The sequence below is a fragment of the Camelus bactrianus genome, chromosome 2, assembly GCF_048773025.1.
Source record: "Camelus bactrianus isolate YW-2024 breed Bactrian camel chromosome 2, ASM4877302v1, whole genome shotgun sequence".
Taxonomy (NCBI): domain Eukaryota; kingdom Metazoa; phylum Chordata; class Mammalia; order Artiodactyla; family Camelidae; genus Camelus; species Camelus bactrianus.
In genome coordinates this window covers 87,325,552-87,350,092 of record NC_133540.1, presented here as the reverse complement: position 1 = coordinate 87,350,092, position 24,541 = coordinate 87,325,552, and the positions used below count along the sequence as shown (strand labels likewise).

Sequence of the window (24,541 nt, the reverse complement as noted above, 5' to 3'; positions counted from 1 at the left end):
TGGCTCTATCTACTGGACGCTTGGGTCTGACTTGGAGTGCTCCTTCCTTTTGCATGAAAGGTAGCATATGTTTTCAGCTGAGTGGCTTTTCTCAGCCTGCTTGTGGAAAAGCCTCATTCCATCTCACACTGCCTCTGTCCCTCAGTCCAAGCCAGGGGTGGTTCTTGAGTATAATACTCTAAAATCTTCATGCGTCTTCTGAAAATCTTACTAGGTTTTACTCCCTCTGTCTTCTGTTTAAATATCAGTATTTCTTCAGAGCGCTCTTCTTGCTCTTGTCTCTTCACTCTGTTCACCGACCCTAGGTGATCCCACTGGCTCCAGGGGTTCACTAGCACTCACATCTCACATGAGGATGATTCACAAATCCTGAGCTCTAAAGCAAAACACTCTCCCACACGCCAAGTCCATGTACAGTATTTGCAAGTCAACATCATTACTTGAATGTTGCTGAAACCCCAAACTGAAGAGAAGTCTTTGACGTCTCCTTCTCTCTTACTTACTTACCATACCTCTTAAATCCACGCCCTTGTTTCTGTCACCACTGCCTCTGCTTTAGGGCAGAGCCTTGCTGTGTCTTGCCTGCACTGTGGAAAGCCGCCTTCTACTTGGGTTCTCTACCTCATTCTGTCCCCATCCAGCCACTCTCCACACGGAAGCCAGAGAGTCTAGTTAGGTTACCCTCTACTTCCAAGTCCTTTAATGATTCCCTAGAGCTTTCAAGATGAAATCCAGACTCCTTGCTTGGCGTGACCAAAGGCCCTTCATGATTTGTCCTATGTTTTAATTCTCATATCTGGCCACGACTTTCCTTTCACCTAGAATGTGCCATGGCACCTCAAGACTCTCGGCCAATAAGGATGGTGCTCCCAGGGCCCGGAGTACCCTTCCTCTTCTCCTGCCTCCCAGACTAGTTTAGTCTTATCAGAGATGCTTCAAGGCTCATTTCCGTCAAGTGTCCCTTGGTCACTATCAGGTGAAAACACCCTTCCTCCTTCCTGACCTGCTCCTCCTCTTTGCCTTGTGCTCTGCTCTCTGAGAGATTTCCCCTGGTCTGTTACCCCATGAGACCTCGAGCTCCTTCAGGGTTCAGTAAAGGAATCACCAGGGACGATGTTTCCCACAAAATTATCTTATTATTGTTAATTAATTAATTCTTTAATATTTAGGTTCTTCGAGTCCATTTTTTGTGTCCTCTATTCGTGGAACAGTAATTGAAAACACGTCTTCAACTGGGACTTTGACACAGATTCCTTTTTTCCCTAAATATGAAGTGGAACTTGATTCTCACAGAAAAGCCATTCCTTACCCTGGAAAGGAGCACATTGAACGTGTTTTGGAAGAATATTCACATCAAGTCAAAGATTTGCAGAGAAGACTAAATGAGGTGAGTTGCATTCTTTTCCTCCAGTACCTGATGCTGTTTTGGGAAGACAGTGAGACACAGTGATTTGGAACAGAGCCTAAACTTCCTGGAAGAAAAACTTAATAATGGACTTATTGGTTAAACTGGTTAATTTGGCCTATGTGTTCTATTTCAGTATTAAAAATAGGGCTGATGAAAAGTCTACATGGCTATTTATTTTTTGTTAATAACTAGTCATAATCTCTTGACCTAATTGTATATTTTTTCCAGTTTTATTAAGAAAAAATCAACATATAGCACTGTGGAATTTTAAGGTGTACAGCATAATAATTTGACTTATATATACCATGAGATGACTACTGCAGTAAATTTAGTTAACATCTATCATCTCATATAGATTTTAAAAAAAGAAGCAGAAAATATTATTTTCCTTGTCATGAGCACGCAGGATTTAATCTCTTAACAGTTTTTGCATGTGCTGTACAATGGTGTTAACTGTAGTCATTATGTTGTGCATGACATCCCCAGTACTTAGGTATCTTATAACTGGAGGTTTGTACCTTTTGACCACTTCATCCAGTTCCCCTTCTTCCCACCACCCTTCTCTGGAAACTACAAATCTGATCTTTTTTTCTATGAGTTCTTTTTTGTTTTTTTCAATTGCACATATAAGCAAGATCATTTGGTATTTGTGTTCCTCTGTCTGACTTACTTCACTTAGCATAATGCCCTCAGTGTCCATCCATGTGGTCACAAATATCAGGATCTCCTCCTTTTTATGGCTGAATAATATTCATATATATATAAGCACACACACATCACAACTTCTTTATCCATTCATCTGTCAGTGGACACAGGTTGTCGCCATGTCTCGGCAATTATAAATAATGCTGCTATGAACATGGGGGTCCAGATAGCTCTTCAACATAGTGTTTTTCTTTCCTTTGAATATATTCCCAGAAGTGGTATTGCTGCATCATATGGGAGTTCTGTTTTTGGCTTTTTGAGGATCCTCCACACTGTTTTCCATAGTGGCTGTACCAATTTACAATCCCATCAACAGTGCACAGGGTTCCCTTTTCTCTACATCCTTGCCAGCATTTGTTGTTGCTTGTCTTTTTGGTGATGGCCATTCTAAAAGGTGTGAGGTGACATCTCACTGTAGTGTTGATACGCATTTCCCTAATGATTAGTGATATTGAGCATCTTTTCGTGTACCTGTTGGTCATTTGTATATCTTCTTTGGAAAAATCTCTATTCAGGTCCTTTACCCATTTATAATTGGATTGTTTTTCTGTGATTGATTTGTATGAGTTCTTTATATATTTTGGATATTAACCCCTTATCAGATGTGTGATGTGCAGATACTATTTTTCCCCACTTCATAGATTGTCTTTTCATGTTGTTAATGTTTCTTTTGCTGTGCTCATGGTATAATCTTAATGAAACTTGAATAGCTCAAAATATTATAACTAATGACATATATTATAGCCTAGAAGTCAAACTTATCTCATACAGAAGCCTTTGTGATCTGATTTCTCCCTGTGCATTTTAGCCTCTTCTGCTACCTGTTCCCTGTGTGTACCCTCCATTCCAGCAATGTCAAGCTACTTGCTCTTCCCTGGATGTACTGCACTGTCCTAGACCTTCATGCCTTTGCCCAGGTTCTTTCCTCTTCTCTACCTGTCTGCCTGGCAACTTACGATCCATCAAGACTCAGCTCAAGCATTTCCTTCTCTGAAGCCTTCCTTCTAGACACAAGTAGGTCTGTCCTCCTGTACACAGTTATTACTCTTTGTGTGCACATCTGCTGTAGTATTTAATACACTTTATTGTAGTCATTAATACACTGTCCTGCCTCATAAGACTGTGAGCCCTTAAAAAAACTACAACTTTAAGTGCTAAAAGTGATGTGCCACTGTATTAAGTACAGAGGATACAAAGACGAATATGATAGGACTCACAAGGAGTTCATAGTCTTGAAAGGGAGCTGGCATATAAATATTGACAATACTTTGTGATAAGTACACTAATAAAGATGGACAGATGATACATAGATAGATAGCTAGATGAAACACAGAGGTAGCAATGAGAGAAGAAACAGTGTCTTAATTAATTTTTCATGTTTATCCTCTAGCAGTGTGTGTAACACTTGATTGGTCCCAATAAATTTGTTAAACCAGTAAATGTTAGGGCTTTTTGGGTACTTGTAATGTTTAGCACAAACCTCCTATTAACAGCTATTATACCAGCATGGATATATAAAGGTGGAAAAGGTGTGGTCCTTTTTATGTACACACCTACAGTCTTATGGCTGAGATACTTAAAACAGAAAATGATAGTAGCAGGACATTGGTGCTACAGTAGGGTTAAGCAATGATGCTAAATCCAGTCGATGCTCTACATTCCTCATCTTACTTGACTTTTCAACGACATTAGATACACATGACAATTGTTTTTCTCTTGAAACTCTCTTTTCTCTTAGGTGTCTTGGAAACACCTCTCTTGATTTTCCTCTTGCTCGTTCTTTTCCAGTTTCTTATTCCAGCAAAACCCTCTGTAACAGACATAGTGTTTCCCATGGCTTCTGTTCCCACTTTTATGCCAGTGAATGTTTGCTTTGTATTTTAAGTCAAACCTTTTAACTGATCTCCACACAAGTTAGTATATCTATATGTTCCTACATGACAGTTCTACATGAAATGTTTCTCAACATTTCCAAATGCATACATGATCTTTCCCCCAAACCTTTCTTCTAGCTATACACACAAGGTAAAAACCTGATTCATCCTTGATATCTCTTCCTTTAACCTGATATCCACTTTACTACCAGATTTGACCAACATACCTCATATATATTTCTTAAATCTGCTTTCATTTCCACTGTTACTGTCCAAGGTTCAGACTACTCTAGTCATTCACTTGCACTATTGGAGAAGAAGGTAAGGGACCTCCCTTACAGTGACTATCTAAACAGTGTCAGCTGCAGAATCAGGTAGTGTCCTATTACATTTCCTTCCTTGTGTAGTTTTTGTTTTTCCTGTGGTTCCTAATTGCCTTTCTTTTTCCGTATACTATTTACCTTTTTCATACCCTCATTTAAAAAATTATCATATAGGTTTTCTATCAAACCCTCCTTTGACCCAGGACACTAGGAGTTTTCTGTTCTTTAGTCTAGATGAGTTTCTTCTTAGGTCTGTTGTATAACTATTTTCTTGAAACTCCTATCACTAATTTCCTGGTTGGATTCATAATTTCCAGGATTCACTGTTTTTTCTCTTTCTCTTTCTTGGTTTATTTCTTCATTTAGTCAAAACACATCTTTAGAAACTTCCTAAGAAAGAGTATATGGTACATACATTTCATGAATTTTTTCATTCTGAGAATGACTTAAGCTGGGTAAAGTTGAAAGCCATTTTCTCTCAGCCCTTTGAAAGCATTGCTGCTGATGGGCAGATGTCTATCTGATTCTTATTCCTTTGTAGGTGATTTTTTTTACTTGAGGTTCATCTTTGGAAACTTTAGGGTCTTCTCTTTTTTTTAACTTTTTTTTATTGAGTTACAGTCAGTTTACAATGTTGTGTCAATTTTCAGTGTAGAGCACAATATTTCAGTTATAATGAACATACATATATTCATTGCCACATTTTTTTCGCTGTGAGCTACCACAAGATCTTATGTATATTTCCCTGTGCTATACAGTATAATCTTGTTTATCTATTCTACATATGCCCGTCACTGTCTACAGATTTCGAACTCCCAGTCTGTCCCTTCCCACCCTCCTCCCCCTTGGCAACCACAACTTTATATTCTATATCTATGAGTCTGTTTCTGTTTTGTATTTATGTGTTTTGTTTTTTTTTAGATTCCACATATATATGAGAATTCTCATATGGCATTTTTCTTTCTCTTTCTGGCTTACTTCACTTAGAATGACATTCTCCAGGGACATCCATGTTGCTGCAAATGGCGTTATGTTGTTGGTTTTTATGGCTGAATAGTATTCCATTGTGTAAATATACCACATCTTCTTTATCCAGTCATCTGTTGATGGACATTTAGGCTGTTTCCATGTCTTGGCTATTGTAAATAGTGCTGCTATGAACATTGGGGTGCAGGTGTCGTCCTGAAGTAGGGTTCCTTCTGGATATATGCCCAGGAGCAGGAGTCCTGGGTCATACAGTAAGTCTATTCCTAGTCTTTTGAGGAATCTCCATACCGTTTTCCACAGTGGCTGCACCAAACTGCATTCCCACCAACAGTGTAGGAGGGTTCCCTTTTCTCCACAGCCTCTCCAGCATTTGTCATTTGTGGGTCTTCTCTTTCTCTCTCAAATTCCACTACAATGTGCTTAGGTGTGGATTTTTGTTTTTTCGTTCACTGTGCCAGGGACTCAGCAGACCCTTTTGGTCTGCAGATTTGTGCCTTTCAGCTTTGAGGAATTCAGTTGTTTTTTTTTTTCCTTTGATAGTTTCTCTCCCTCTGTTTCTTAGCTCTCTTTTTCTGAAGCCCCTGTTAGTCAGATATTATCTCCTAGGTTGAACCTCTAAATCTCTTACCTTTTCTTTCAAAATTTGTGTCTTTTTTTCTACTATTGTGGGGCATTTTTTGACTTTCAGTATTTCTATTGTAACTTTTTAGTTTGCAACCATATTTTTAATTTCCAGGAACTCTTTTTTCTCCTCTGATCAGTTCTTTGGCATGGTGTCCTGCTCTTACTTTATAGCTAAAATGTCTCTCAGATTTCTCCGCAATGCAGGTTTTTGGAAGTATTCTTCCATTGCTGCAATGTCTACCTTCGTTTCTTTAAATGTTTTCTTCTTGGTATTTGCTCATTTGTTTATCTTGATTTCTTTTTTATTTTGTGATCTTCCTTCAAGTGTTCAGTGGGTTTTGGCTTTTTGTTCTTACTCTAGCATGAACAGTAAAACAAAAACAGAAACAAACAAAAAAACTGATGGCGTCTCTCTATGTATGGGCAGAACTTGATGCCTTTACTTTAGGGTAATTAGGTAGAGCATCAGCTGTTATGCTGGGAGATCTCTCAGTGCCTGATTTTAGAGATCTTGGTGAGTTTTTTTGCAGTAGAACACCTGGGTTGTTGAATGGCGGTTGTCAGCTGCCAAGTATTTTAAGTCAGTTGGAGGTAGGGGGTGACTTTTCTATGTATAGAATTTCAACCAGTTCTCCTGTTCTCAGGAGTGGAGCTTGTTCCTATCTCTGTCATGAGCCAGAAGTCAGATTTGTTCTAGACACAGTATTTCGGTTGTAAAGTAGAGAGTGAATTGAAAGGGGGCAAGGCTGAGACAGTGAGACTAAAGTATTACAGAAATCTAGGTGAGAAATAATTAATTAGGCATGAAACAGTGGTAAAAGGGGAAGGGGGTACACACAACAATAAATCACTGATATATAGATTTTGGGAAATTATTAGCTATGAGAAAATATGTCCCTCTAATGAAGACTAATTTGCAGGACATTTTTTTTCAGAGCAATGAATTGCATGAGAAACAGAAGTTTTACCTAAGACAGTCAGTCATCGATTTGCAAACAAAACTTCAAGAGATGCAGATGGAGAGAGATGCCGTGGCTGACATCAGGTTGGGTTTCGTTACCTGAAATTATCTTAAAGTTTTACTCTTTGTAGTTTGAAACCACTTGTGTGAATTTGAGTTTTATCAATATTATTTCTTCTCTTTTATTTATTTCATAGACGAAGGGAGAGTCAGTCCCAGGAGGATTTAAGAAATCAGCTTCAAAATACCGTTCATGAACTTGAAGCTGCCAAATGCCTTAAGGAGGATATGCTGAAAGACAGCAACACACAGATAGAGCAGCTAAGAAAGATGATGCTTAGTCATGAGGGAGTGCTTCAAGAAATCCGAGCAATCCTAGCTGACTTTGAAGAAGCCTCAGGCAAGAAAATATATGAACACGACAGCATGTCTACCATCCACTTCCGCAGCATGGGCCCAGCTATTAGTAAAATCCTAAGAGAATTAGACACAGAGATTTCTTTTCTTAAAGGGAGGATATTTCCAGTAAGTGGTGAGAACACTACGTCAATTTTATATTAAAATTCATTAAGACAATAGTATGAAGCATATAATTTTTTAAATTCTTAAAAGTAAGCCAGTATCTCATTCTTGATCTCTAAAATAACAGAAGTTACTTCCACAGTGCTCTCTCTTAATAAAGGGAACTAACTTCACTTACTTGTATAGTTTCATGAGAGTTTAGCTAAAGTGAAAGATTTAATAAAATACAGCAATAGAATGTATCCAGTTCTAGTATTTGCATCTTTCTAAAGCATTCCTTTAGTTAGGAAATCTGTAAATTTTCCAAGCTTTAGATTTACCAGTTCCTAAATCAATGTCTCTTTTTTTTATAACCAGGTAGAGGATCAGCTTGAAGCACTGAAATCTGACTCACAAAATAAAATGGAACTACTTCTTCAACAACATCAAGATAGGTAGGTTTCTGACTGAGATATAGAAAACCATAGTGAACCTGTATCATAAGTCTACAGTCTCTCATTAACAATTCCAAAATCTAAAAAGCTTTAAAACAGAATTTTTTTCATAGGTTTCTGGCAGGCTCATGATAAGAAAAAATTATTCTGACACTTAAAAAGGAGAGAAGACTTTATTCGAGGCTATTGCTATTGTAATAGGAGTTTGCATTAGAAACTAGTCAGACTTAACTCCCAGTACAAGGACAATGGGATTCATAGCCAAGAAGCAGGGTGAGGAGGTTAGCAGATGGAAAATTACTAGAAGAGAAGGCATCAAGGGTTGGGGGATTCTCACTAAACTGACTTAGCAAAGTTTTTACTAAGCCTAGGCTTCTTACTAACACGGGTAGGGGTGTGGACTGCCAAGAGGAGTCTGACTAAAGTTTGGTCAAGGTGATAATCTTTGTCACTCATTTGTTGACAAAACCTGGTCTGAGCTAATATAAAGCTCTGTATAGTCTTTATGATTCAGTGTGAATACTTAAAAACCTATTATTGCATTAGTAATATGTCTGTCTTCTAGAAAACTTCCCTAGATCTCTCTGGGGGTGTCAATTTGTATTTAGTACAGTTATTTATTACAATTGTAAAAATTTTTTTTAAAATTCTGAATTCTCTAACTGAACTGGCCCCCCAAAGGATTTGAATAAAGGATTCTGGATCTAACTTATATTCTTGTCATAAAAAGAATAGCATATTTAAAGCTAAAACAAAATACGAAAGTTGAGAGTGTTGAAGTTATTAATTTTTGGAATAAATTCATTGTCGGGAAAATCTGTATCGAATAACAATTAGCACATTATTTTTATAGGATTGAGCAGTTAATAAGTGAACATGAAGTTGAAATAGCAGGACTTACTGAGAAAGCTAGCAGTGCTCGGAGCCAAGCCAATAGTATCCAGAGTCAACTGGAAATCATTCAGTATGTGTGTCCTGGTGGTTTGAAATTGAGTCTTTTATTTCACTTTATTTTTATTAATTTTTTGTTCTAAGATCTTAAAAATTGCTTCATAATTGATTCTACAAGAAAGTAAAACTTAGTTCTAGCATTCAAATGAATAGAAAAAATTAATTAATGTATAGATAATGCTGTCTGACCCTACCAGAAGTATTATTGCAAGTATTTGGACCTTTGGGGATTAGATATTTTAAATATTGTCTGTATTTCAACTGAAAGGATAAAACACCCAGTATATATATGTGTGTGTGTGTGTGTGTGTGTGTGTATGTATATATATATATGTGTGTGTGTATGTATAAATATATAAAAATAAATACATATGTATCATTAATTTCATAATTTGAGCTCCTATGTTGAAACTTTGTATATGGATATTTTCGGTTATACACAAAAGTAGAGAGAAGATTGTGTAATGAACTCCTGTGTACACATCACCTACCTTTAATAGTTAATATTTTTGAACTTAAGCTTTTAAGAAGCAGTTTTGGAAAGTAAGAGACTACTGGTCTAATAATGCCATATAAAACAATTAGTGGAAGTATCTAAAAGCTAGAATACCCTTAAGTATCACACTTATTCTTAGTTTGCTCTTTGCTTTTATTCCCCCTTTAAACACTTCTTAGAGAACAAGCAAGAAACCAGAATTCAATGTATATGCGTCAACTCAGTGACCTGGAATCTACTGTTTCTCAACTACGTTCTGAATTAAGGGAAACCAAAAGGATGTACGAGGACAAGGTGAGCTTAGGCTTTGCTGCTCTGCTTCCAGCGGCTGTTATACACAGAATCAATTACATAATCTTTAGTAGTTTATTTGCAAATGAGGAATTGAAGCAATCAAGATTAAAAGCAGTTTATAGAGTGGATGCTAAATATCTACATGTTAAATTGGATGCTAAATATCTACATGTTAAATTTTAGATAAAGAATTTTTAAGTTAGCTCAAATTAATTCATTCTTAGAAAAGTTTTTTGCAGACTTCAAGTAAGTTTCTAAAAAATAAATAATGAGGCCATTTTAATTTGTTTTCAAGGCTTAGTTAGCTTCAGCAAGTGCTTGGTACCAGCTGGTCTCCCTCTACCACTGAATATTTCAGGGGCTTACCTCCTCTCTTACTTCAGCTCCTACATGTTAATCATTGTACGACGAGCAAACTGAATTCACTTTAAGATTAGTCTAAATAAAAAACAATTAGGAAGCTAAATCTTCATATCTCATCACACAGTTCCTATTAAAACCCAGTATTAATTAATATTTGTTACAGTATTCTGTTCTCTCACTCTCCATAGCTAAAGAGAAGCTGTTCATTATTATTGTCAACCATTTTTCCAGACCTTAGGTTTTTGTTAATTTCAAGGACACAAAACAGTGTTCTGTTTTGTGAATACCACCTTTCATCTTCAAAATGTTCTAGTTTGGAAGGTAAATTCCATATATAATTGTCCTACCTGTAAGACAACCACTAACCACTAAGTTCTAACCACTTGTAGCCAATTTCTTATACCTTAGTTAATTGGGAAGAAATAGAGTATAAGGAAGCTGTCAGATTTTCTTTATAAAAATAACTCAAATCTACAAGGTAACAGTACGAGAAAAAAGCTCCCTATGGGAAGAGGCAGTTGGAGCACTAATTCTTCCAGATATTTTCCTGCTGTTGGGCAACCCTTTCTGTAATTGCCACTGTCATCCCTGTGCTGGCCACAGGAGGGGGCTCTTTCTTCTGCATGGACTGTAAGACCTGGACTTTGAATTCCTTGTGGCACAGCTAGAAGAAGAATGGAAAATCTAGACATGACTTTACTATAAAAGTCTAAATAATAAAGAGTAACATGAAACTATATAATCTCAGTTATGAGATTTGGGTCCTCTACAGGGGCTTTCAGACATTTTTGATCACTACCCACAGCAAGAAATACAGTTTACCATATGATCTAGTACACACGTACAACTTGAAGCATGTTTCACTGAACAATATTACTATTACTTAGATGCTGGTTCCTTTCTGTTCTCGTCAGATGCTGATTTGATGCTCACTAAGTTGATTTCATGTTTCACTGGTGGGTTGCAGCGTGAATAACACTGCTCTCCCAAACCTCTTCCTTAGCTCTTGGCCTGGCTAAATCCTCGTGTCAAGGTCATTTCAACCCCTGCCACCTGGAAGCAGCCATAAGGAACTTTAGACTTCTTAAGGGCTAAAACCCAAGAAACAAAAGCCCAGAGAGAAACATTTATTCCTTCCTGCTTCTCTGAGGCCTGCTTTTTGTGTTGTGGTTTCTTTCCTCAGGATGAGCTTTTCCCTTGAAGATTAACAGCAGGAATATCCACCCCATTTTTGGCAGATCAAGCCTACACAGAAGGTCTTGGTCTCACCCTGTAGGATGGCCATGATTTCAGTACAGCATGGGGTGAAAAGGTGCTTTATCACTCAGGTCTAGCGCAGGTAGGCACTTTGGGAGACCTGAGCACTGACAATTTGACAACGAGAGAGGAAATAGGAGAGCTGTTGTATTATAGTTCAGTACAATAACTGTTAATTCAGCACTACTCAAACCATTTTGAAAAGACTAAATATTCATTGTTTATTGACAAATTAAGTCCTTTGAAAAGCCAAGAAACACTAAATAAAACTCAGCTCACCTGTTTGTCTTACATAATTTGAAATTGTTACAACTTTCCATTGTAATGTTGCTTGGAAAAATTGCCCCTTCATAAACTATCACCCATTGTTTGCTAATCTGCATACAGTCTGATATATAGCATCATGCTGATCAATTCTGAATTTGGCCATGGTGGGAAATTTTGACAAATACTAACACCTAAACAGTAGAAAAATAGCTTTTGTGCTTGTAAACATCTATCTCTTTAGCAGTGTAGAAGCATAAGCATCCAGATAAATGACTGCACACGTTTTAGATAAGTGTTTCTTGAGGTCACAGAGATACAAACATAATACTATACTCATTGTTTTGTTTTGCTGTGATGTAAACAATGGATCACCAAGAATTTTGAGTCTCAAAGTCAATATTTAATGGAAATAAAGGGGACATATTAGTTTAATTAATTTTAATCCAGATCACTGAGACTTACAATAAAGCATATTGAATCTAACTGAGTTGGCACCTAGTTGATGGTTAACTAGGCTCTCTTAATAGTAACTCCTTTTAGTCAGGGGACACTGAGAGATGATTATCCTGCCATATTAATACAGATTTGAGTATACACCATCCTGAAAGACATTAATATACGATGTAACTGAGCAAGTTTAAAAAATTTTGCATTTTGGGTTCATGAAAAATTCTATTGTTACGAAAAGTTTTTGTTGTATTAAATTGAATATAGAATCTAAGGAAACACAGATTCTGTTTAATTTCTTTCATTTTCATGTACTTTGACTTTACATTGCTAAAGCCTATTAAAACTTTAAAGTCTATTTTATTTTCCACTGCTTCAGTGCACATTTTAGTATATACTGTCCAAATAACAATAAGGAAAAAAATATTTAAAAGCTATGATAAAAAATGAGATTTGTGAGAAAAGAAACTTATAGGGGTATTTTGATATTATACATAAACGTATTTTATGAGAGGCAGGCCATATTTCTCCAGAGGTCAGATTCCATAAGAAAAAAGTGTTTACTATTTTTAAAATTGGTGGCATGACAGGTCTGAACAAAACTTTTCCAACTAGAATGCATGAATTAAGAGAAAACTTACTTAGGACAGTGTTTCTTTTCATATAAAAATATGTTCATATTGATGAAAATAGAAATTGTGTTTCAAAGATTTTAGACATAGCTTTTGGATGTACAAAAGTGTTTTACTGTAATGTATTTTTTTTTCTATTCTTCTCTTTCCATTTTAGGAGAACCTCCAGAATTCCCCTATACGAATTTGGACCAGTAGAAGCTGTCACTATTGGCTCTGTAGATTTGGCTTTACTCTTAACTTTCGCTTTTTGACAACAAAAATATCTCATGATCTTGATTCTAAGTTTATTTTTCATACTTTGAAAGCATTTGGGGCTGAATTTCGTACTCATAAAGTGAAGATTTAGTAGCACTGGCTGGAGCTATATACGGTACGGGAAGATTCTGTGCAAACCTCTTTGCATAGTTCTGCCAACGCACCTCCATGCCTACCTGCAGCATCCCTTGTTATCCCATAACTGTGTCTTTTTGCACACAGAAAACAAAAGATACAATTTGGCATGATTGGTAATATCTAAAATGACCGTAATTTTAGAATGAGATCCCAGTACTTATTTGTCCAGTGATCCAAAACAAACAGTAGATTCATAGATGGTGAAAGGGAAAACCAGTGCTGCTACTTAAAAAGAAAAGAGAAAGAAAAAATTTTTACTATATCTCAGATGTCGGTATTTATTCTGGACATTTTAAAAGGCTTTTCTTCATAGTGCTTTTTACAGCTGTTTGTATCAGCTCAGCTGCTACTTCAATGGTTTTCCCTTTCACTCTCCATTTATCTTTTGATTGATTAATCAATATAAATATTTTTACTCTAAAAAGTGAAAGGTAAAAGCAGAGCGATAGCAGTTGAGTCAGTACTGACAACTACAAACATGTTCCTGCAGGGGTCTGGAGGAACTTCTGATATTAAGCTTAGACGGAAAGACAAGAGTTGGCTCTTTTTCTTTTTTTTTTCTTTTTTTCTTCTTTTCAAAATTTTGGTATTATAGATTTTAACATCAAATGGTTATCCAGAATTTTTTAAAAAGTGAAAACAGACATAAAATCGCGAGTCTTAATTTAAGGTTTTAAAGCACATTTACAAATACTTTGGTCAAAGACAGAAATGGTTTTGTGCCAGAGTAGGAGTAGAAAATGTTTGTTTTAGTCATATGAGCAACTTTTCAAATTGAAAGTGTTCTTGTTAAATTTATAGCTCAAAATGTGGCTCCTTTGACCATATTTTGTTTCCAAAGACAATGGAAAACAGAATTTCAGCCTTATTAATACTGATCTTGTGTGAAAAAGTATTAGAAGCAGAAATGAAAGGAATTTGAAAGATCATCTAGAACACTCTTCAAATTATAGATGAAAAATTATAATTTAGACTCAAATTACAGACTTAGAGAGCTTATGTGACAGAAGCTGGTTCAGAATCCAAGGTGTTGCCTCTCTGATCACATTTGTCTACTCAAAGTAAAAGTTTGTGGCTTTTTTCCTAAGTATTCCTAATGTATTTGCGAAGTGGGCTAACTTAGGCTCTCCTAATAACATAGCTGAGAAGGTTGTATCAACTGATATTATTCACTCATTTTTCTTATGAAGCTTCTTGTGCTGCAGAGGTTGAACTGTTATAGGGCTTTTCTCTGTATATGTCCCCCAAGGAGCATAAGAATGAAACTACTTCTTTGTAGGATTATTAGAATCTCTGAGCACATTTCTGTCGGTCACAGATTATTTTACCTAATTCCTGTGAAACTTTTTTTTTATATATAACATGCAATCAAAAGCAAAGTCAGTTTTAAAATACATCCAATGTAAATATTAAAATTTATATTCTGATCCCTGTAGGCTGTGATACTCCTCTGTTAGTAGATGTGAAACTGTTTGATAGTCCTATATTAGTATTTTCTTAAGTCATGTGTGTATGTGTAGATTAGGAGATATATATATATGATGTATAACTTCTATGTATTCATACTTATACCATTTATCAAAGAGATAGTTGCAGATATGGCTGTGTATAATATGATTAATAAGTATGTGCTGAATTAATAAATGAAGATCTTAAATGAACTTAGTCCACTTTAAAATAGTCTTCAAGAAAAGTTAGTCTCATCCATATGTTCTCTAAGAAGATTTAATCACAGTTTATCACCCAAACCAATCAGTAAGTTTTATTGTTGACAGTAGATTTGGAAGCCTGTTGACAGATCCCTTAGACGTAAGAAGGAATATGTAGCATTTGTGCAGACATGAGAGGTTTCTTATTATTGGAAAGTGGATGATGGAATATTACCGTGGGTATGATATTAAAGATCAGTTATCACTACATAGCAATAGTCTCACTTATCCTTTTAAAGTAGAGTGACTATAAAATACTGACAGTGGCTATAAACTTGTTATCACCCTTCATTCTCTTATATTCAATGCCTTTTATTATTGAAACTGATATTCTGAAACAGCATAGCTCTGCTAAGTATAATATAGTTCATTTGTGTGGGCTCTGCAGAGTGTTATTTATGCCACATCAAGCTTCCTTAAATACCACATTATAGAACACATATTCACAGAAAATGAACCTTGAATGAAACGAGAGCCGTGCATTACAGATGACGGCTAAATCTAAGAGTACCAAGTATTTCATTTTGGTCAATTTCTCTGGTTAAATTCTACATAGATCTTAAGTTTAGAAAACTTTGCAAAACACTTCACAATAAACTTTTATTTTTGCCCCCAAAATAATACCATTTGTTTTCCAAAGACTGTATTTATTTTATATTACCCATTGACATAGTCAGACAGATTTGTACTTTCCTTTTAGATAGAAGAGCTGGAGAAGCAGTTAGTTCTTGCCAACTCAGAGTTAACAGAAGCACGGACGGAACGTGATCAGTTCAGTCAGGAATCTGGAAATCTGGACGATCAACTTCAAAAGCTCTTGGTAAGATGATGCTCTAAAATATGAATGGGATTGATTCTGGGAAGTTTTTACCATAATACTTCCCAAAACTAGTTTCATTGGTAATGTTACAAATTTTACAACATATTTGTTCAAATATACATAGCACGGTATCCTAGACACCACTCAAGTTTTACATGTAAAAATATAATACTCTATACCTCTTTTTCCTCAAGCGGAACAGTAATGACTTAAAAGTTAGGTGAAGCTGATCTTGGGACAGCCATAGTCTTTCAGTTAGGTACTTCATGCTTCTAAATTGAAGTTTGTTGAGTGTTCATTTTAAAGCCAAACAACATTCAAGACACATACAAATTATGTATAAAGGAAATTTGAGTGCAAGTTTAGGTAAAAAAAAAAATGTTCTGAAAAAAAGAAAATAGGATTCTGATAGTAGTGAACCAGCCTCTGCCCTCTGTTAGAGGCACCCCAGGCTGAGAAATGTGGGAAAGGACATGTTTGGTACCCCTTTATGTGATATTTATTAGAGGTACTGCAGAGTAAGTTCCTCTTCCCCAGCAAACCCCACTCTAGGTAGGGCCATCCTTCACAGGCTGACGAGGGGCTTCCCAAGTGTGCACTAAAGGTAGAGCTGGCAACGGTGTGCGAGAAGCTCTAAACCTCGGATGATCTTTCAGATCTTTCTCTCCTACTGTGTGCTTCCCAATGTCCTCGTATCTATTTTGAAAATCTTGGAGATTCACTGTCTGGAAGATCCTCAGACCCATCCGCTCCTTTTCATTCTTGCTGTGGCTACTGCTTCATCCAGGCCCCTCATTATACCTGCATCAGGACGGCATCTCCTTACTTGGTTCCTAACTCCAGTTTCTCCCCTCTTCAGTCCAGCCTATATTCATCTTTCTGAAATACAGCTCCCAGTGCGTCTCCCACCCCCAAATTACTCATCCTATAAAGTCAGACTCTCTGCTTTTCAAAACTGCTCATGGTCCAGCTCCAGCTTACCTTTCCAGTCCTTTCTCTCTCTACATACACCCAGTGCTCCGAGCAAACCTCATGCGTTCCTTTCTAGTCCCTCCTTCCTCATCTTTGCATCTCCAAGCTGTTCTCAAGGTCCAGCTCAAATGCCTTCTTGAAGCATTTTGAGCTCCTTAGAGATTTTTCTCTGCTGTCCCTCTGTCTCTTTAATGAAAAAACACCTCCAGTTATTTGTGTCTGTGTCTTCTCTCTCTCGGGTGATAAGTCCTCTAAAGATCTGTGTCTTTGTTTCTCCTTCTCTGACCATGGAGTTTTTGCCAACAGTAAACACTCACTATGTATTTTTTGAGTGATTGAAGAGGGAGGTCATTCTATTCACAGCCCAGTTGCTAATCCAATCCCAGTACTGAACGCTATCCTGCCATTTCTTAAGCAGTAAACCAAATTACTATTGATATTCCTTCAAGCTTTTGAGCATTTCTTTGTTAAAGGAATACAATTGACGTGAAATATAATGCCTTTGTTAGAAAATTGAAAACAAGATGACTTCAGAAATCTACAGTATTTTCCACTTCATTATATGTTATTTGGGGTCTAGTCTGTTGAGATTTACTTATAATGCTAGAAATTATAAGTGAATAAAATGTTATTTTTCTAAGAAATCATTGTTCTTAACCAAGCCATTAAAAAGGAATCAGATTCCAAAATCAAAGGCTTCTCAAATCACATAAAAACTCCAAAGATGATGTAAGGGAAACTGGGTTTTATTTTAACTATTTAATACTAGGGGGAAAAGCTTACCTCATTTCTTGTAGGCTGATCTCCATAAACGAGAGAAGGAGCTGAGTCTGGAGAAGGAGCAGAACAAGCGTCTGTGGGACCGAGACACGGGCAACAGCATCACCATCGACCACCTGCGGCGGGAGCTGGATGACAGGAACATGGAGGTGCAGCGCCTGGAAGCCCTCCTCAAGGCCATGAAGAGCGAGTGTCAGGGCCAGATGGAGCGGCAGGTCAGCAGGGCTGGGCGGCCCCTCCAGGGTCTCTCCCGGGAAAAATGCACTCTGTGTCTTACTGGTAGAGCTTTTGTTTAAAACGCGTGCGCCTAAAATAGCTCTAAAGTAGAGCTGTGGATTCTGTGAGCAAGTGATAAAGACCTGTTGTTTATTTCTATATTGTTAACCACTTGTTACATTAAAAACGTTAAGCTTTATCTCATTTTTGTACATTGTTGAGTAATGAAGCTCCCATCCAATTGCCTTTTCACTTTGGTCTAGAAATTGGAAACCTAATAATTGCTTATTTCAGAAAAGCATCAAACCATGGGGAGATCTGGGGAACAGCAGGGTTGACGGTTTCCAACAGATGTTTTTTTTTTGTTTGTTTTTGTTTTTCCCTCAAAAGAAACTTTCCTCTCCTTTTCCCCCAGACTGACTAGGACTGATACCCATGCAGGATGGGTGGCCTCCATTTCAGTGCACCAGTGGTGAGATGTGGGATGCTTTATGAACAGCAGGGGACCTTCAGTACTGGAAGGGCATGGTTCCAGTGTCAGTAGTTACCACAGAGACCATGTGTAAAAACCAAAGAGTAAGATTCCCCAGCTGAGAGAGCAAACCAAAGGGCCTTGGCTTAGCCCCTGGCAAAGCCCTTTCTTTATTCTCTGGCCCAACCTGGCCAAGAATAAAGACGGAAGGAGTGATTGGAAGTTGGAATCTTACTCTTTTCCGCACAAGGACCAGAGAATGTATGTTGGATAAAAGCCATTATTCACTTTTCCCTCAGAAGCAGAATTAATGGGCAGGTTGCAGGGAAATAGAGCTGTTGTCTTCAATCCCACACTTCCCCCTATTGCCTGTTGTCCAAACTTAAATTGGTACAGAAAACATCCTCCGAGGAAACTTGCCAGACTCCTCCCCACCCTAGAAAACTTTTCTGGAGGAGCGTTATTACTTAATCAAGGCCTCTCCACGTTGGTCTAATTAACTCGTCAGTCTGTGATCTGTATGAAGTCTGATAGCAAAACCACCTGAAGCATTATCAGATTCATGATTTCATGTTTTTGAACTAATTTGTCGTATCTCTCAAGGCCTCTACCTCTGCCAAATCCATGAAATTTCTCTTCTTTAACAATCAGATGGCAGCAATTCAGGGAAAGAATGAAAGTCTAGAAAAAGTGTCCTCCTTGACTGCTCAGCTTGAATCCACCAAAGAGATGCTCCGCAAGGTAGTGGAAGAGTTGACAGCCAAGAAGATGACCCTGGAGAGCTCGGAGAGGACCGTGTCGGACCTGACGGCTTCCCTACAGGAGAAGGAGAGGGCCATCGAAGCCACCAATGCAGAGATCACGAAGCTGCGCTCCCGCGTGGACTTGAAGCTGCAGGAGCTGCAGCACCTGAAGAATGAAGGGGACCACCTCAGGAACGTGCAGACGGAGTGCGAGGCCCTCAGGCTGCAGATGGCAGAGAAGGACAGAGTGATCGAGATCCTGCGCCAGCAGATCGAAAACATCACGCAGCTGGTGGGCCAGCACGGCCGGACGGCAGGCGCCATGCAGGTGGAGAAAGCCCAGCTGGAGAAGGAGATCAACGACCGGAGGCTGGAGCTGCAGGAGGTCAAGGTCTGTGCGGGGTTCCGGGGTTTCCGGACTTGGCTGCTGGAATACCTTTTTCCCCTGGGTGAGGTTGACCTCATTTCCTGGAAGGAGGTTCTGTTGGACAGTTGTGGACACTCCAAAAGTGTTTGTGTCAGGGTGCAAATGTGTGTTTTTGTTAGAAAGGATCCATTCTTTTGTTAGACTTCAAAAGGAGTGGCCTCCAAATGGTGCAGAATTCCAGATTCAGAGAAAAATCAGAAAATGCAGCTTCTTTATGAAGCCTTTCCCAATCCCACAGTTTGAAGAAGTATCTTCTCCCTCTTCAGACAGACCTAAATTTGACCCCATCTCTCACCACTCAGTAACTGTAAAACACTGGACTGTTTGCTGAATGTTGGCTTCTATGTCTGTATACCAAACCAAAACCAAAAAACAAAACAAAAAACCCCAGAAGTTTATGGGGTTACTTGAGGCTTAAATGAGAAAATGTATATCAAGGACTTAGCTTGGTTCCTGGTCTGTAGAAGATGTTTAGATAATATTAGTTCCTTTCCCTGATTCCACACTTTGTTTATACCTGTTATAACCTGGATCACATTCTGTATTGCACTCTGTGTGTGTGTGTGTGTGTGTGTGTGTGTGTGTGTGTGTGTGTAAATAGTAGTGGCTCCTCTTCCCTGTAAGACTGCAGACTTCTTCAAGCAGGATACATATCTTATTCATCTTTGTATCTCTGCCCCATGACTTTGTGCCTTGCACCCAGCAGATGCTCAATGAATACTTATCAAAATTTAAAGCTACTGAAGGAATTTTTAAAAATTTGATTTCCTAAGCTTTATGTTACCTGTATCTGCCTGGTAACTAGTAGGAGACAAATCACATACAGCTTATTTTTTTCTTTCAACTTCTAACGTTTATTCAAAATTTGTGGTTTTCAGAGGCGGGGGAGGGAGGGGGAGGGGAAGTTGCTCCACTGCTTTGAGGTTTCTGCTCATCGGAGAGGCCTTTCCTGACCAGCTGTGTCTGGGTCCCCAAGACCACTTCCAGGTTCATCATTTACTAGGAGGACTCACAGGACTCAGCAGACAGTCATGCTCATGGATAGGATTTATTACGTTGGAAGCATCTAAAACAAAATTAGCAAAAGGAAAAAGCACGTGCAGGGTTTTTATATTGGGGGCTGGTCATATAGGCAAGGGAGCAGTCTCCCAAAAGGAAAGCAGGCCTTGAGCGTAAATCATTTTGTTTGCAGAACAGTTTAGGCACAGCGGGCCACTCTTACCCATTAGACTGGTGGGAACCCTCTCCAAATCCAGGCTTCCTGACCGGCCTGCAGGCTTTCAGAAGGGTAGCAGTCAGGCTGTCTTCCACATTCCAGCTTGGCTCAAGTAGCAACTCCTCCCCGTGTCATTCTCTACCCCCTCACCTTTTTATTCTTTTTTTTTGTTTGTTTGTCTGTTATTATTATCTGGCTGTTAAGTATTTGTTGTTGTCAGTCTGTCTTTCACTAGAATGTGAAAGCCCCAAGAGGACAGGGACATTGTTTTGTTTAAGGCTAGAGACGGCCAGGGCAGGGGAAGGACAGGGAGGCGCCTGAGCGCAGAGCTCAAGCAGGCACTCTAGGGCCTCGCCAGCCTCGCCCACTACGCTGTCACCACATGTAGAGCAGGCCTGGCGCAAAACAGGTGCTCAGTGCATTTTTTTGAATGAATGAATATATAGAACAGGAATAATGAAGGGTTGTGGCCAGTGATACTGGGAAATGACATCTAAGGTTAAAAGAAAGGTAAACTATTCCTTTTGTGTTTCCACTTAACTATTGCTGCTTTATAATAAAATATAAATTCGATATCCTGGAAAATAGTGAAAAAATATTAAATATTGGTAGGATATTAATATGATGCCAGTTCTAACTATATACATTTTTTTGTTTCTTACTCTGTTTTTTGTTTTTATACTTATATTTAGATTTTGAAAGATAAAAAAGATGCAAAGATACGGGAGCTGGAGGCCAGAGTGAGTGACTTGGAGCTGGAAAAAGTGAAACTGGTGAATGCAGGCTCTGAGCGGCTCCGTGCAGTGAAGGACATCAAACAAGAGAGAGATCATTTACTAAGTGAGGTGAAAACTAGTAGGAATGAGTTAAACAGTCTTACAGGTATGTTACTCTCGTTCAAATTCTGCTAAAGAATAGGAGTGCTCTCAGTGAGGTTCAGGGTGGATACTAGGACTGTTGCAAAAAAAATGATTCCTCTTCCCACATTACAAACATGGAAAATCGTGCTGCCCCAGTGGAGATATTTCATCACCAAATCCTGATTCTTCTCCTTGAAGTGCTTCTGTTTCTTGCACTTAGTAACCATTCACTTCAATCAGCCCTCAGAGTCTGTGAAATTCTCTACTGAGTTTCCAAGAGAAGGGTGAGGGAAATGAAAACTTTGAGTCTTTTGAGTCAAATAGCTTTGATTAGAAGTTTGATAATGAAGCAGCACGTGTGAATACTTATGCAAATTTATGCAAATGTATTAAAACAGAGAAACCCAAGGCCTTACATTTTAAAATGAAACACTCCTAGTTCACCATCAGTGTGGTATAGGTATCGTTTACGTCACACACACACCCCCAAGTGGTTCGTGGGCATTTACGTTGCCAGATGTTGGCAGGCCCGGAGACAACAGTGAGGCCCCGGGCTAGGTGGGAGCAGACCTGTGTAAACGGGTTATAGTACAGTGGGTGAGGCACAGTGGACGTGTGCTGGGTGCAGATGTAGCAGAGGGTGGAGAATCAGCCTCCGGTAGGAGGTGACATCTGTACTAAGTTTGATGGAGGAAAAGGAATTTGGCAGGTGAAAAAGAGGTAGAAGGGCAGTCCAGGCAGAGAGAACATTATGAGCAGAAGTGTGAAGGCATGAAATAATATAATGCGACCTCAGAAGTATTTGTGGGAGTAAAAGTGAAAGGAATGAGGACTAAGAAATGAGGCGGAATAGATAGGTAGAGCCAGACAGTGTGGGGCCAGCAAAGGTGTTAAATGAGAGATTGTTGTCATAAAATTTACGTTTTAGAAGGACAGTGTCAGCAGGTAAAAAGAAAGGCAAGCCTTAAGGGACAGAGGCCAGCCAGTTAAGGATTTTGCAGTGGTCCCAGGCAAAGATGATGAGAACTTGAACTGAGGCAGTGGCAGTGAGAATGAGAGGCGAGAAAAGAATTAAGGATATTTTTGGAGATTGAATCAATGGTACTTAATTATCATAGGGGCTGTATGTGTTTCAGGTTTTAAATTTGCAGTACAGGGAAAACAATGATACTAGCACCTGAGAGAAGGAAACCAGGAGGTGGGGGGGGGCTTGCAGGCAGGAGGGCGAGACATGTAGTCAGTGGAGACCTTTGATTTGGGGGCACCAGGACATCCATGTGGAAATATCTGGATAGACAGAGTCAGATCTCAGCAGAGAGGTCTTGGTTCTTTTTGTTTCCTTTATATGTAAATCTGTCGATGACATATAAAAATATAAATATAAATAAATAGATAATTGAATAAGTGTGTGTGTATTCTTGTATATGAATGACGAATATCAGGTATTTTGATAGTTACTGGAGATGAAAAATCAGATAAGACACAAGGCAGCCTCAGGTTACTCATCATGTCATGGAGATTCCTCTACCTACAGATAGAGGTTCATCCACCTACTGTTGTGGTGGATATGACTATCTAAAAAGGCTCAAGATGAAATAGATGTGAGCCAATTACACCGGCTGGAAAAAAAGCAGTTATTGGTAAGAAAGGAAAAGAAGACCCACCCAAGCAAATTAAAAAAAGTTAGATCCCTAGAAATGTGTATGTACATCTAATTTCTGTAACAAATGATGATGTAACTAAATGGAGTTTCTTTCAGCTCTAAAATTCTGATCATTAATTACAAATAAAATACACTTTATAACAATGGCTTAGAAAAAAGTAACTGTCTATGATTGATTATTATGTTGTACAGAGGACTATGAAGTCTTAAAAAGGAATTTTCGAAACAAAAGTGAAGAAATGGAAACTACTACAAATAAGCTGAAGATGCAGTTAAAATCTGCACAGTCTGAGCTAGAACAAACAAGAAATACGTTAAAGTCAATGGAAGGATCTGATGGTCACGGTACGCTTTAGCAGATGTTTCTCCTTTTGTTTTTAATTCCCTAGGTCTGAATTTATTACAACACAAGCCCAGATACACTGTCTTTCACCTCTTCAGTGACATCAATGTGACATGATGTGAGAGACATACAAGAGTTGTCAGTGATGGGTGTTACGTAGCAAAAGTTCTCAGTTTTGTGGGGGGGATTGTCATGTGCTTAATTTAATCCTAAAGTATCTGAATCTTTCCTTTTCTGTAGCTATTTCAGTAATTTCTAACAGACCTCAACGTCCATAAATGCCAATTAATTGCTTTTAAGGAAGTGTTGATATAAATATAGGTTACAGATAATTTTCATTCAACCCCTTATTTTTCACGTGTTCATTATTTACATAAACTATGTATCTGTGGCTAATTGTCAGTTCCTTATTCCTTCTCTGAGATAAAAATGGAAAGGAGCCCTGGGACTTGAACTAATAGGATGAAGGGTCCCTTCTCACCACTTACACCTGTTCCCTTTTACCTTACTGCCCATATTAATTCAGAGAGAAAAGGTTAGTTGCTGTTTTGTATTATTCATATAATATTAAACTAAAGGCTACATTTTTCTATCTTAATGTTATATTTGTACTTGCTTCAGCAGCCTATGTACCAAAATTGGAATGATACTGAAAAGATTATCATGGCCCCTGCACCAAGGTGGCACACAGACTCTTAGAGCATCCATATTTTGTGTGGTTCTTAGAGGTTCAGCTCTTTCTTTTCTGGTTAACACCAAGAAAATGATGGGGCTTGGCAAGGGCACTCAGGAGGCCCTTTGGAGTCTGCTCCCTCCTCCCTCCTCCACCAGAAAGAGTCCTTTCCTCAGTGCCCTCCAGGCATCTCCAAAACTGCCCCAGTCACATTACAATTATTAAACTAAGCAGGTAATCCTGTATTTGCTGTTGAATATGTATTTTCATTGTTAAAATCATCTTAAAATTAAAAAGATTATCAAGAAAATTACCTTTGAAGGCCAGCTATGATCCACTTAATCAGACCAGAATTCTTCAGAGTGGTGAGCAAATGATGCCAGGCTTTTGATGTAATAAGTCAATGCACTGCGCCTGTACTAACCCTGTTTCTGACAGTTTAGCTATAGGAACTGCATCTTGTTACCAAGAAGTCAGACCTTTCATCCTTCAGTGGTTTGTTTTTAAAGAGTGGCAAGTTTGCTTTTTCTTCTTAACCTCTAAGCTGGACCTGGACCTGACTCAAAGTAGTGGCATTTTCAAACCTCTTTCTCAGCTGACTGTAAGAAACAACATAGGATCATCTGACTCTCCAAGCAAGGTTGAGCTTTATTTATCCTTCCAGTGGCCTGCCATGTCTTAAGTATTCAGTGTCTACTACCTGTCT

General features: G+C 38.3%; 1 protein-coding gene and 1 non-coding gene across 10 annotated transcripts in view; both read left to right on the top strand.

Moving 5' to 3' along the window:
• CCDC158 (coiled-coil domain containing 158) overlaps positions 1-24,541 on the top strand; it is a 69,960-nt gene that overhangs the window by 16,840 nt on the left and 28,579 nt on the right. For 8 of the 9 annotated variants that reach the window (XM_074345575.1, XM_074345615.1, XM_074345605.1 and 5 more), the window contains 11 exons: positions 1,170-1,387; positions 6,857-6,966; positions 7,080-7,407; positions 7,762-7,838; positions 8,692-8,802; positions 9,465-9,579; positions 15,351-15,470; positions 17,240-17,437; positions 18,562-19,044; positions 20,989-21,178; positions 23,012-23,164. In XM_074345575.1, the coding sequence (XP_074201676.1) occupies positions 1,170-1,387; positions 6,857-6,966; positions 7,080-7,407; positions 7,762-7,838; positions 8,692-8,802; positions 9,465-9,579; positions 15,351-15,470; positions 17,240-17,437; positions 18,562-19,044; positions 20,989-21,178; positions 23,012-23,164 (2,103 nt within the window). The remainder of the gene's footprint in view (positions 1-1,169; positions 1,388-6,856; positions 6,967-7,079; positions 7,408-7,761; positions 7,839-8,691; positions 8,803-9,464; positions 9,580-15,350; positions 15,471-17,239; positions 17,438-18,561; positions 19,045-20,988; positions 21,179-23,011; positions 23,165-24,541) is intronic. The other variant, XM_074345589.1, reaches the window with a different exon arrangement.
• On the top strand, positions 23,775-23,878 carry LOC123612615 (U6 spliceosomal RNA). Its single transcript, XR_006719906.1, has one exon. It is a non-coding gene; the product is annotated as a U6 spliceosomal RNA (small nuclear RNA).